At 51.2% G+C, this 13,814-nt stretch overlaps 1 protein-coding gene across 9 annotated transcripts in view; it reads left to right on the top strand.

Moving 5' to 3' along the window:
* Positions 1-12,778, top strand: part of SLC8A1 (solute carrier family 8 member A1) — a 122,480-nt gene extending 109,702 nt beyond the window's left edge. For 4 of the 9 annotated variants that reach the window (XM_038133863.1, XM_038133864.1, XM_038133855.1 and 1 more), the window contains 8 exons: positions 1,056-1,076; positions 1,829-1,846; positions 1,960-1,974; positions 2,633-2,701; positions 3,510-3,640; positions 4,252-4,351; positions 7,911-8,186; positions 10,262-12,778. In XM_038133863.1, the coding sequence (XP_037989791.1) occupies positions 1,056-1,076; positions 1,829-1,846; positions 1,960-1,974; positions 2,633-2,701; positions 3,510-3,640; positions 4,252-4,351; positions 7,911-8,186; positions 10,262-10,638 (1,007 nt within the window). In that variant the 3' untranslated portion in view covers positions 10,639-12,778. The remainder of the gene's footprint in view (positions 1-1,055; positions 1,077-1,828; positions 1,847-1,959; positions 1,975-2,632; positions 2,702-3,509; positions 3,641-4,251; positions 4,352-7,910; positions 8,187-10,261) is intronic. The other 5 variants (XM_038133858.1, XM_038133860.1, XM_038133861.1 and 2 more) reach the window with 3 other exon arrangements.
* Positions 12,779-13,814: the final 1,036 nt, after the last annotated feature.

Genomic DNA, 13,814 nt, shown 5'->3' on the forward strand with positions numbered 1-13,814 from the left:
ACACTGGCATGACTCAGGCACTGCAGCTGGGGTTTGTGTCATTAAATGTTGCTGGTGGCATCTGTGGAGCATGGACAGTACAGCCAGGATAAAGTTACACATGGACAACTCAACTCAGCAGCTCCATCCTTGCCCACAGGGGCTAGTGTGGGCTCAGCCTTGCAAGTCCAGCAGGAGCAAACATGCTTTCCAGATCCAAGGTTTAAAAATTGTGGTTCCAGCTCTGAAGATCCCAGATTAAATTTTTATCAAAAAATAAGAGTAAAAGGGAAAATTTCTTATCTTCCCAGCCACAAAGATAACTGGGGAGACCTGAGAGAAGCTCACGCTTGCCAGCTCACTAAGTGGAAGGCAAGACAAAATTTTAAAGGACTATTTAAAGCAGCTATTTGCTGCTTTGGCCATGCAATTTTTTTTTTCTTTTAAACTTGTTTCTTTGTACTTGGTTTGGTACAAGAAGCAGTGAGGCAGGAGGAGCAGTGTGCTCAGAGAGATGAGGGCATCTCTGAAATGTCACCCCTGGGCTGTGGTGGGGCCCAAGAGCCACCAGGGCACTAAGGGAGAGGCTTTTTCTTTCATTTTGGAGATCTAAAATGTTGAACAAAAAGACCCTTGAGCCAAACCTTGACACAGACTTTTCTTCTCTCATTGTCTATGCCAAAAGTGCAGCTGAGCCATTGCTCCCCATCAGGCAGCTGGAGGAGGTCAAAGCCAGTAGCTGCTGCACATGGGACATCTTGTGTCCCCCCCGGGGCAGAACTGCCTCTGAGACCAATGGAAGATCTTGCACATACAATTCAAAGGGGAAAAATGAATTTTTTGGAATGTGTCTTTTAATCCCATATCCATCCCGTGTTTGCAGTGGTTTTTATTTAAATCCACAATCCCATGAAACATTTCTGTTTAGTGTCTTTCTCTTAACACTAATGGTATCCTGCAGCTTTACAGATCTGAAATCTCTGCCCTGGGATCTGGTGTCTTTCTGTGGATATCCCTTTTGATTTCATTATTCATTTACTTTTCTTCTTCTGTGTTTGTCTCTGTCTCCTACACAGCCCTGTTGTTGAATGAGCTTGGTAAGCGCATTCATTTTTCCTTTCCATTTTTCTGGTTTGCATATCTTTGGAAGACAGTTGATTTTGCTTGATGTTTTTCTTTGCTCACAGCATTCTCTTTTAGGGTGGTCAGCACTGTTTAAGCAAGCTCAGGTACCTAATGCCCCATCTTTCCTTAGAGTAGAGCCCCAAAGTCACCAGTATTAAGAGGTAGTGCAAGCAGCATTTTTGGGGGGTGGTGCTGTTACAGCCAGAGTAAACCTGCCAGCACCCTGAGATACAAACCTGTGCCATGTAGATTAACCCTCACCTCTAAACTGGCGTGGCAAAACAGGATTTCCTGGTGACTGAGAGATGCTTGTGGCTGGACAGGAAAGTTGGCCGATCCTTTTTGAAGAGACAGTACAAACTTTGCCTCCTGTCTTGGGGAGACTTAGAGCCTAAGCAACCTTTGAATTTCCTTGCTGGCCACCCCCAGGGTAGGGCAGCTGGGGAGTGGGCACCCTTGTTCCCAGCACCCGCAGCCCAACCACAGACTTCAACCCTTCCACAGCATATATTGGACACCAAGGGGTGGCAGCTTGCAGATGTGGGTTGAAAAGCCTGTGTTCAGGTCTCCCCACAATATCCCTGGGGTGTGTGTTGGGGAGCAGACCCATGTCCACAGTGGGGCAGGGAAGGACCACCATGTCTGTGTTGATGTGCAAATGCTAATCCTCATTTATTCTCTCTCTCTCTCTCTCTCCCTTTTTCTCATTTTTGGTTTCATCTAGGTGGCTTCACCATCACAGGTATGGATTTCTACTCTTCCCCTGTCCCCCTGTTCTTTTCTCTTAATGGCCATATGCTCACCCTGCTCTTTCCTCTTGGTTTCCTCTTTCTTTGCTTTTGTTCTGTCCTGGAGGGAAACTCTGGAATGGTAAGAAGGCGCTGAGCCGCGGCCTCCGCGGCCCGGCCGGTCCCGTTAACACCGTGTCCCTCACAGAGTGCTCTGCCTGCCACACACGCTTAACCCCGCCTCGGGAGGGTGACCTGCCACCCCCAAAGTGACAAGCAACCCCGCTCCATGTCTTGGAGCAGGGTGGGCGTCTCCATTTGGTCCACTTGTCCCCTCCCTGTGCACAGGGCTCTTTCCTCACTCCCCAGGCCCGAGCCAGGTGCCCGAGCACTGCGGGAGGTGCAGGACCCCATGGCTGCTCCAGATGTGCAGCCCCTGCCCTTCCCAGCAGCGAGACCCAGCAGCAGGGCTGGCTCCCCTGGCATGAGCCAGCCAAGCTTCCCTCCTTCAGCTGAACAACACGGGACAAGAAGGTCCTGGGTCCCACACATTGCCCCTCTGGAGCCCTGGGAACATAAATCAGGTTCAGGAGGCTCTGGCTCCTAGATGGGTCTCTTTGGCCTGCAGGAGGAGAAGGGCTTTCCCTCAGCTCCATGCCACCTTAGCAGACAAGGGGCATCCAGCAAGGGAGCAGCACTAACCCTGTGTGACATAAGAATGGAGTTTACTAACTGCACGGGGACAGCTTGTAGAGTGTGTGCAGTCCCCCCTGCTGATCTCCTGCTGATCACTTTAATAGGCAAACCTGTCTTCAGGAAGGTCCAGGCTAGAGATCATCCTCTTCCTTGCACCGTGGTCTCCATCCAAGGTACCTGTGGTGTGGCACCATGTCAGTCTCACATGGACTGACTGGGATGTTTGCCTACTGACAGATTACCTCCAGTCTTTTTTAGCCCTGATGTTCTTCTGCCCATCCCTCAGGTGGACTGGAAGGGAGTTCAATGGGGTCTGCACAAGGGACAGTGACAAAGGGCGTGCTGCCTGCAGTCCCCATGCCCCAGAGGTCGCACAGATGACAGTGGAGGTGCAGACCTGCTTCATTGATCCTGTAGTCCCTCTGCTGCCTCCTCTTTTAGGGTTTGGAGCCAGGCATTGGCCTGGGGATGGCTTCTTACATCTGTGCTCTTCCCTCCAGCCCTGCCATCACAGCAGGCATTGGCTGCCAGCCCCCTCTCCAAGGCAAAGCCCTGCTCAGAAGGAGGCAGAGACAAGATTTCATCTGTGTCTCAGCCCAGGGGCTGCTGACAGAGCTCTCTTGCTGCAGCAGGGTGGTGGAATTGCCCTGACTGTACCTCAGTGCTGACCTGGAGTGCCAGGGAATGGAGCAGCCTTAGTGTCGATCTTTCCTCTTCCCAGCAGCCCAGTGGGAGAGGCAGCAAGTACCAAGCAATAAGCTATTCCCCAGCCCCAGGATGAGTGGGGCTCCTCCTGAGGCTGGATGAGTTGCAGACCTCTTGGTAGCATTCCATAAAACTATCCTGTCTGTTGCTCCATGAACTTCTTCTCCACTGTTCTGTCGCTCACGCTCCCACCCGGAGGCCTCCTGACCTCCCCCTCTGACAGGATCCAGAGTGACCAGCTGGGCCTGGTTCACCCAGGGGCTTTTTGCTTTGCAGAGGAGAATGAGGAAAAGCAGCCACTGACCAGCAAGGAGGAGGAAGAGCGTCGGATCGCAGAGATGGGGCGCCCAGTCCTGGGGGAGCACACCAAACTCGAGATCATCATTGAGGAATCCTATGAGTTCAAGGTACTGTTCACATCCTGCATCCCTGCTCTTCTCCCCCCTCCTTCTGGGTTTGCACAGCACTGGGAGGCACATGTTGATGGTATTGGAGCAAAGCGAGGCAGTGCATGGAATCACACACGAAACGGGAACTGGGGTCCCAAACGCTGCAGGTTGCTTTAAAGCATGACCCTGTTCTTACAGTGAGTTCTACACGCTGGTCCTACTTACAGGCAGCCTTGAGTGAACCCCAAGCCTGGCACTCCCAGTGCAAAGGGCTGATAACCCCAAATGCAAGTAATGGTTGTGCAGCTTAGCTGCTGTGAATGCACGTGCCAAGGCCAAGAGCTGAATACTGGCCAATTCATGATCTTTTCCATTTTTCTGTAGTATAAAAATATAACAGGCCACCCTTACTATGGCTCTGAGATTGTTCAAACTCCCATCCATGAGCAGGTTTCCGAAGGTCTTTTTTAGCAGCAGCAAAAGGAATTGCGGGTACTTACATTTGGGTCTCTTGAGCTTAAAATCTGCTGAGCTTGTTCTATAAACACATGCCCATAAGCAGTGGCACTGGTGGGCTTTAGCCCAGTATCTCCAGCCCCTGATTCTCTGCTCTGTGTCTCCATCCACAGAACACGGTGGACAAGCTCATTAAGAAGACGAACCTGGCCCTGGTGGTTGGCACAAACAGCTGGAGGGAGCAGTTTATTGAGGCCATTACTGTCAGCGCGGGTGAGTTTGGGCCACAGCTCCAGGTGAATTACGATCACCCTCACGCTCGGCTCGGCTTGGCTGCATCAGTAACACAGACTGTAGTGGAGCAGCAGGAGGCAAAGCAGGTGGCAGAGTTATTTACAGCGTCTGCATAAATAAGGCAGCTGATTAAAGCCTTTTGTGAGGGCACCTTGTCTCATGTGTAGGAGACCTTCTGCGTGAAGTGTGTCTGTAGCACCAGGCAGAGCAACACCTTGGCTGGCAGCAGACGGCAGAGGGGGAAAAGTCAGTTCAGTGGGAGAGATCTGGGAGGTGAACACAGTGTGGAAATTCAGAGTGGCATAAATAAGGCTGGTGTGAAGCAACAGTGCTCCCCTTCCCTGGTTCTCCCTGTACCTCTGTGGTGAGGACAACGCAGTAGTGAGGGTGCAAACCCTGAAGGCAGTCACTCTCTCTGAGCCAAAATTTTCCCTTGACAAAATTTTCCCTTGCTCTGCTTTCTGGAACTCCTTCTGCCCCAGCCAGCTGTGGCTGGAGGATTATGGCTCAGCAGCCCAATAGCTGCAGCAGCACATCATATCTCTGGTTGAATCAGATCCTGTGTGATCTTATGTTCCCTCCCTTGGAGAATTGCCTTTCCCTCAAATGCCTTGTTGAGCCGTTCTCGCAGGTGCCAGTGCCATGTTTACCAGTACAGGATATATTTACATTCCCATATATGTGGAAGAAGGAAGAAAGAAGGTCTCCTCCAGATGTTGTTTTAACAGCTGGAAACACTGTTAGTTACTGGCTGGATGTTACAACCTCACAGCCCCGTCTGGGCTGTGTGTGCACACATTAGGGCAAAATCAACCAGCTTAAATTAAATCCCTGGGGAAGGCAATTACCTCTCATCTGGCTAATTGTGCACTGAAGTGCATGGGGGAGTGCTCAGCTTCCTACCTCTAACTCTGCTATACAAGGTAACCTCTGCCCAGCATCATGTAATTAAAAATGATGGCAGTACCATTTACCCTCTGCCTCTGGAAAACAAGGGCAGGACACTGTGCAGCAGCTTTCTACTCAGATTGTGACCCCTCCTCTTGTAGCACAGTTCTTCTCAGAGCCTCCAGGCAAGAGCCTCCCATTATTTTGGATTCAGCATGAACTTATCATGCAAGACAATCCTTGCTGCAGGTTTTGTAGCTAATATGGCTAAACTAATCTATGCCAGAACCAATTATGTAATTGCATCCTATGTTAAAGCAAAGATAGTCACTGATGGTTGGATCCCATTTCTGTGACACGTGTAAAGACTGCAGTTATGTGGAAACCCTGTTGCCCCCATGTCTTGAATATACAGCCATGATCAGAGCTAACAGATGATTAACACACATTTAGTAAATGGGATGTATTTTGGTGGACGTGAGCTGTCCCTTGCAGTTGTGGATCTGAGTAGTAGTTTGTCTCTGAGCTCTAGAGGTTACCCAGGCTTTAGCTCCTCAAGCTTTGTGCCAGATAAGTTAAAATGCCATAAACACTGGAGGTTGGGTTTTGGTTTTTCCCCCACAGCTCACTCTGGATACCAGGTGAAAGTCCCCCATCACTACTTCAATAGGTAACATCCCAGCTGAGAAAAGAAACATTAAACCCCCATTTCCCACCCAATGATCAACTTGGGGCAATGTTTGCAGGGGGATGGAGCAGCAGAAGGCGAGGTCTGTGGAAGGGCAGTGCAGGTGCAGACAAGGCTGTGCCACACTGTGCTGTGCCATTCTGGGCTGTCCAGAGCCTGTCACTCAGCTCCTTTAGTCTGCTCCCAAAAGCTATAAAGTTTCTTCCACAGCAAAAACATTCTGGGGCTTGCAGGCCTGTTTCTGAATGTGCCACTGGGTCACCATCCAAGGCCAGTCTGTGTTTCAAGTCACCCTCCACAAGATCTGGCCAGCTCTTCAAAAGAGAGATATCACGGCTGCTTAACAAAATGATAGGCAGATCTGGATGAGTGTTATGACAGTGGCATTCATGTTCATTTTTCAGTCTGTTTCATTGTCTCCATAAAGATTCAGGTCCATAGCAGTCCTGAGGCCTCCCTGAGCTTGGCAGAGGATTGAAGTACCTGCTGCAGAATTACAGCACAAGCACAGCATGGTGTATCCTGACATTAGCAGCCTTTGCACGTTGAGGAAAGGCACAGGCCAACATAGGCTTTCCAGGCTAGAAAAATGTTCCCTATCTTCACAACAATGCACAGGAATGGATATTTATATCTGCCAAAATAATAACACTGATTAGCTGCTGTTTCTGCCATAGTGAGTTTGAAGCTCCAAAGCTTGCATCTTCCCATTGCTAAGGAGCTTCTTTCAACAGCCATGCAGGGAGACCTGGTGGTCCACATGCTTGGTGGGAAAACAAAAAGCATCAACGACATGGAAAATCACCAGACAAAATGCAAGGGATGTCTTTAGCACGACTTAGCCTTGGAATCCTGAACATTTGTGACTTAGAAACTCATCCTTGTTTCTTAAGGGCAGCAGGAAAGCTCCCACTGGCTTAGTTGGAAAACTGTCACCTCCCCTTCAAGTCTGGGAGTGGTTCCAGTGTGAGCAGGAGGAGTTTTTGACTGTGCCACAGCAGTGATGCTGTGCCCTGTGCCAGGCTGGGGAAGCCCCACGTTTGCCATGCAGCTTGCCCAAGGCACAGGCTGGCCAGCAGGCTCTCCAGACAACTCCTCAGAGCTGCAGGAGTCAGGCAAGGGGCCACCAGCCCCAGTGGGCTCCCTGGTGGGGTCACCCCCACACCCTGGGGACTCCCTGTAGGCTGGATGCCAAGTGCTTTTGCAGAGACAGGTGATGTGCCAATGCCTGGAGCAGGAAAGGGAGTTCCCACTGACCTAGGAGAGACCAGACATCAAGAAACAGGCAACCAGAGCTTATAGGGAAGCATGTGAAGGGGCAGGGAAATGCAGCAGGGAAGGACAGCCAGCAGTGATTGAGCAGGGAAGCTTTAGGGCAGGCAAAAATCCATTACTTGATCCCAGTTTGCAGCAAAGGTAAGGTGAAGCACCAGAGCAGCTCAGCAACCATTAAAGCCAGCTGCCTTTCCAGAGAGCTGGAAGCAATTGCAGGCACTTGTGGAAAGCAGCTCGGAGCAACTCAGAAGGGGCTTCCCTGTGGGAGTCTCCACAAGGCAGGCATTGCTCTTGGTAGGATTGCCTGCCCAGTCAGCTCCAGCCAGCACGAGCTTGCTTTTTTCCCACTTCTTCTGGCGGAAGAGCTCTTGAGCAGGAGCTGAGTCTCAGCATCTGATGGTTAAACTCAGGCAGAGGTGCTGGCACAAGGCTCTGCATTTTCTGAAGTGCAGGTTGTTTTTTTAAACCATTTCCTCTGGGGTGTGTCTCTGTGCTGTGGAAAGGGGCAAGGAAAGGCCATCGAGCCACTCTGATGATTGCTCAGAAAATATTTGGAAGTCAAGGCCACCGAGGGCCCAAATCATGAGGCACAGCATTTTGGGGACTGCAGTTTGCACAGGAGCTTTGCCCAGCCTCCCCTAGGATGAACAAATCTGCTCTGATCAGGCACTGCCGTTTTTTTTCCAGGGGAAGATGACGATGATGATGAATGTGGGGAGGAGAAGCTGCCCTCCTGCTTTGACTACGTGATGCACTTTCTGACCGTCTTCTGGAAGGTCCTTTTTGCCTTCGTGCCCCCGACAGACTACTGGAATGGCTGGGCTTGCTTTGTTGTCTCCATCCTCATGATTGGCCTCCTGACAGCTTTCATTGGCGACCTGGCATCCCACTTTGGCTGCACCATTGGCTTGAAGGACTCCGTCACTGCCGTTGTGTTTGTTGCCCTGGGGACCTCGGTGCCAGGTAAGCACAACCATGGGGTTTGTTGTGAAGGTCCATCTCCACCCAGGCTGGGGCTGGGATTGGGGCTGGGGCTGGGGAGGGCTGTGCTCTGCAGGATCCCAAAGCACAGGTTTGAGATATAGATGGAAATTGGTTTTCAGTCTCAGATGGGCTGAAGAATAGAACCAGGAGATGTGGATTCAGTCCCATGGGAATTATTTCAAGGACCATCCCACTGCAAAGACTGTGAAATATCTGTTTCTGTGGGCAGCCTCCATGGTATCCATTTTCAGAGTCAGAATTGGTCTTCAGTTAAAATGCTGAAAAAAAACCCCAAACCTGCTGCATTGGCAGTCCTGCATTTTAAGCATCTGCTACTTTCACCTTGCTCCTGGGTGAATTAAGTGTGAGTCCATACTCAGGGCACACTTTCCAGTGTGGACACCTTTGTGTGAGACCAGGTTCAGATGGATCAAGGTGAGGTTGTGAGCTGGGGGAGCTGCTTGAATTGCAGCTTGTGAAGCTCTGTGGATTCCCATGCCAGCTTGTGTGAGGGAGCTTGTGCCTTTCACTCACCTTCTCCCATGGGCTTTGCTGGGCAGGTAGAGCCTGATTTCTGGACAAGGGGCTCTGACCCACCCCAAATATCCTTTGCAACAGTCATACCTTCCCTCACTGCCTTCAGGCTTCCAGTTATCAGCACCCAGATGCTCACAGATCCTGAAATTGTCCTAATGCTAGCAAAGGCAAAGAGAAGAAGCAGCAGAACCAAAAAAGAGAACAGATCTGGGGCAAGGAACAGAAGAAGGAGCATTTTTTAGACCTCTGGCAGTTGAGGCTTTAGCAGAAGGTTTGCAGAGCTTCTTCACATGTTTGACAGTGAAAATCTTCCCTTCTGCTTTTGCTGGCATAAGGTGGCATTTAAGAAGTTCTTTTTTAGCATACATTGGGCTACTCTTGTTTCAGTTGGCTCCCAGGCCATGCTGTGTTAGCTGGTGCTAGTTGGGCTCCTTCACGCCTGCTTTCCAGGAGATGGGCAGGCACCAGAGGAGGGTGCAGAGAAATCAGCACTGACAGGGACCTTCCCCTGCATTGAAAGCACTGCTCAAACTTGCAGAAGTGCACTGGTTGTTTCTACACTCAACCCTTCTCCCCTGGTGGCAGCTGCACTGTCCTACAACTCTATTAATGCACCATGATCAAGGCCTTTTCCTTCCCTTAGGTGCATTTCCATGACAGATTTTTTTTTTTTAATAAAGCAGACTTTTGATTTCTTTGCTGCAAATGGACCCTCTCACTGTGCTTCTATGTGCCCATCCCCTCCTGTTCCATGGAACTGGATCTTTGTGCCAGGCTGCATTTTGCCATCTCACCTTGGAGCCCGGTGGGAACAGAAAGGAAATTCTGTAGAATTAAAAAATGTGAAATATGACCTCCTTGTTTTCTTTTCCTGAGCCACACTGGGCTGCCTGAACCCAAGGGGATCTGGGAGTGCAGATATGTTCAGGACTCATCTTCTCATTGTTAGCTGAGAGTGCTCACCTGAACCAACCCACAGGCCAATCCCTCCTGCTCTTCCTTCCCCCTGCAGATCCAGAGTGGGTTTGGATGTAAAATCAGCACCTCCCTGTGGTGCAGAGCTGTGTCATGCTGGTCTGCCTGACTCAAGGTTTTCCATTAAAATGGCCAGCCAAGTTTTATCACTGCTATTAAAGCTGGCAGAGCACCTGGGCAAGCATGCACCCACCCACACGGTTTTTCTTCCCAAGGGTCAGAGGATGACCTGGTTTACCAAGGTGCCAGGGCCTGCACAACGCACTGGACTTCAGGGAGGCAAAAGGTGCTAGAGGCCATACTGGGGGAAGCCCTGTATTTCTGACCATTGAGATTCCCCCCCCCCGTGCATTTCCAGACCCTGATGGTCCAAGAAGAGCCAGATGGTCCCCTGATTCCCTGGAATTTCCATTAGAAAGGACTGTACCCTATCCCCTTATCCATTATTTTCTTTCCCCAGGTGTTGCCATTGACATTTGTCCCTAAGCTGTCCTCTTTTCCTGGGTGTTTCCTGAGTGTTTCTCCCCATCTTTCCTTTGCAGACACATTTGCCAGCAAAGTAGCAGCAACGCAGGACCAATATGCGGACGCCTCCATCGGGAACGTCACCGGGAGCAACGCTGTGAACGTTTTCCTGGGCATTGGGGTGGCCTGGTCCATCGCAGCCATCTACCACGCGGCGCACGGACAAGCCTTCCAAGTCTCCCCCGGCACGCTGGCCTTCTCCGTCACCCTCTTCACCATTTTTGCTTTTATCAGTGTGGGAGTGCTGCTCTACCGGCGGAGACCCGAGATCGGAGGTGAGCTGGGCGGGCCGCGGACTTCCAAGCTGCTCACATCCTCACTCTTTATCCTCCTCTGGCTCTTGTACATATTCTTCTCATCTCTGGAAGCCTACTGCCACATAAAGGGCTTCTAAAGGGACAATCAGAGATAGTAAATATGTGTATATCTATATATATCTATATAGAGTGATATATAGGTATAGATATAGATATAAAGCTGTGTATAATGAACAGAGAAAGAATAAAAGAGATTTGCCATGTTCACACACCTGCTGATGGAAAGCGGCTTTGGAGCATCCTTTGAACTAGGCAGGACCCCAAAGCCAGCAGGACCCCTCTGCAGGCAGCGGCCCCAGCCAGGAGCCAGGGGCAGGGCCCTTTCTGCAACTCGACAAACAGGAGCGGCCAGTGGCCACCGAGCCCCTTCCCATCGCTGACTCCCATCCGCTGGCCCCCGGGAAGACGGATGAGAAGGCGACAGGGGTGCGTCGGTGTGAGGAAGGCCAGAGTAGCTGGTGAGAAACAGAGCAGTGGGCAAGGGAAGGAGAGGAGAGCAAGGGTTCTGATCTCCCACCGCCATCCAGCTGCCTTCGCCACCCGGGAACAGGCCCTCTGGCCCTGTTGGAGAGGAGCGAGAGACCGAACTGAAGACAAGGGGAAACTGGGAGCTTTCTAAGGATAGAACACAAACCGTTTTCGTCATTGATTTGGGGTTGTTTTTTTTGTTTCGTTTTGGCGTGTGTACAACTAGCATTTCCCACCCACATGCCCCTCACCTTTCCCTGTCCATGCTTTGGGGGTGCACAGCCGCAGCCTCGTGTCCCGTGTCCCAAGCCGAGGCCGTGCGGAGCGGCGGGAGCCTTCCTCCCACTCCTCCGCCTCCTCGGGCATGCTGTCGTGGTACTTGTAACATTTGCATGAATGAAATGAAATCTATCTGTATATAGCATCCTATAGCGATAGTCCTTCCAACCATGTGGGTTGAGCATTGCAGATTACAAGTGTTTTCTTTTCACTGGGTTTTATTTATTTTTAGTTAGTTCGGTTTTGCCATAGGGTTTTGCTCGTTTGTTTGTTTGTTTCCTCTTAGCGGGGGTGGAAAGGATGGAAAGCTGTCCCCACTTACTGCTCGTGGCATGGGTCCATGAGAAGCAATAACAGCCATGCAATTGTAAGTTTTCAGGGGAGGAAAACCCACACTCCAGAGACTTCAGGCTCTGTCTAGCTGTGTGGATGGGGTCCTCTGATGTGCCTGAAGCCAGTGTGAAGGCCTCCTCTGCCCGCAAGGAGGTGTTGCACAGGGTCCCAGGGAGTGGGGTGAGCAGTCTGAGGGGAACAAGCGTGGCTGACTCCCAGCACCTCACATGCTTCTGCCTTTTGAGTCAGTGGCTGCCTCAAAGCCCTTGGCCCCCTGCTATTCCCTGTACCCCCAGAGGTGTAGTGACAGCCCCTGTTTCTGAGTGTTAAGCCATCAGACCAGTCCCCAAAGCTGGTCCTTCCCCACAGCCATTTGGAGGCAGAGCAATCCAGCGTAAGGGCTGAAGGGCCATACTAGATCTCCCACTCCACTGAGCGTAACCAGGACGCATCCCCCCAGGAAAAGGTCGTGTTTTGCACTCTCCGAATCCGAAGTCACTGGACAGGATGAGACAGGGAGGTGTGACTCAGCATCACCTCCCTGGTGCCAGGAGTGCAGGCTGGGATAGAGAGCTGAGCCAGGGAAATGTGGGTGTAGAGCTCCCCAGGGCACAGCACGGGGCACTGGTGAGAGATGTCTCCTGACCTGCTGCCCTTTGCCAGGCTTCCTGACATTCCAGCCAGGCAAACTCCCAGCCTGCACGTCCATGGTGAGTTCTTCCCACTCAGCTGAAAACCATGTCTGATGCTTGTACCATAACCAGCTGGCTGGGGGTATTTGTACTCATCTTGAACTATCTGTGGAAATTTTAATTAACCTGCTGTAAGATTTTGTCTAGGAATATGAAGTTATGGGTTGTTTTTTTTTCTTCTCGAGCCTTTTTTCACTTTTGATTTCTTTTGGGGTTTTTCTTTTTTGTTTCTCATTGTTTTGGGGGAAAAATCAAACACAGGTGCAGGTTGTTCAGGTTTGTGATTACCTTTATGTACAATGATTTCATTTTCATCTGTTTGGCTTCATTTTTTTCTTTGTGTGTATTGCCCACCACTATAGGCAGTGAGTCCACTAATTGTGATGATCCTTATCAATGGTACACAATGCACAGAGAAATAAAGTTTGTAATGATTCCTGATGGATCCAGTACTGCTCCTGCATATTCTCTATGGAAAACCCTTCTCTCCCCACCTGCTGTTACCCCTTCGTAGCCATCTCTCCTTGACTCATTGGTTTGCCTTCACCGTGTTTCTGCCTGTGGCAGGGGCAGTGGTGCCTTGGCACGGCCGCCCCTGCCTCATCCCATGCCCTTCCTCCCTCTCCATCTCCATGGTGCCTCAGGCTCGGTGTGTGCTGCGGTACAGCCGGGGCTCACAGCCTGCTCCACTCTCAGGGGGATACAGGAAACCAGCCAGGGACAAAGCTGCCGGGCAGCTCACCCTCCTGGGGCCAGGAGCTGCCCCTGTGCTGCATCCTTGGCCAGTGCTGGCTTGTCCTAGGCTTGGGGAGAGCTGTGGGTGTGCCCCCAAGGTACCAAGCAGCTCTTTCTTCCTGTGTTCTCTGTAGAGCTGCTCTTGCTCTCGCTACAGCCTCACAGTGACCTGTGCTGGGTTAAGCCACGAGCTAACTATAAGGGAGAATGCAAGAGGTGCATTACCAGGGCAGGGTCCCTGGGTGCCAAAGCAGATCTGAGGCACCCCATGAGGCTGGGCTGCTCTCAAGAGGTGCCTGCGCGTGCCCCAGTCCAGGGGCCGTGGGCCATTTCAGACCCATCTGTGCCTCGACACAGCTCAGCCACCACTGAGGAGGAGAAAAGTCTCCCCATGGCCAGGGATGTTGCTCCTCCCTGTGTTTCATCCAGTATCTGTTGAGCTGTCCCCAGATAAACCCTCCCTGCAATGCTTGGGAGGTCCTGCTCTGACAGCTGAACTCAAACACCAGCCCTGGAGATGGGCCCCAGGCAAGCACTGCCTTCAACACTCCCCAGCAGAGAGCAGGGCCAGCAATGTCCACGTGCTTCTGCCAGGCAGTGGATTGTGAAAGCAAAGCAACTCTTCTGACTCGGTAATTGCGTCTGCTGAAAGGCGATGTGGGTGTTTTCCCCTCATCATTTGCTTCTTCAGAATGAATTGTCTTTGCTGAAGTAATTAACAAGTCAAATGGGACTCGGGTGGCCAC

This window comes from Motacilla alba, chromosome 3, assembly GCF_015832195.1.
Source record: "Motacilla alba alba isolate MOTALB_02 chromosome 3, Motacilla_alba_V1.0_pri, whole genome shotgun sequence".
Taxonomy (NCBI): domain Eukaryota; kingdom Metazoa; phylum Chordata; class Aves; order Passeriformes; family Motacillidae; genus Motacilla; species Motacilla alba.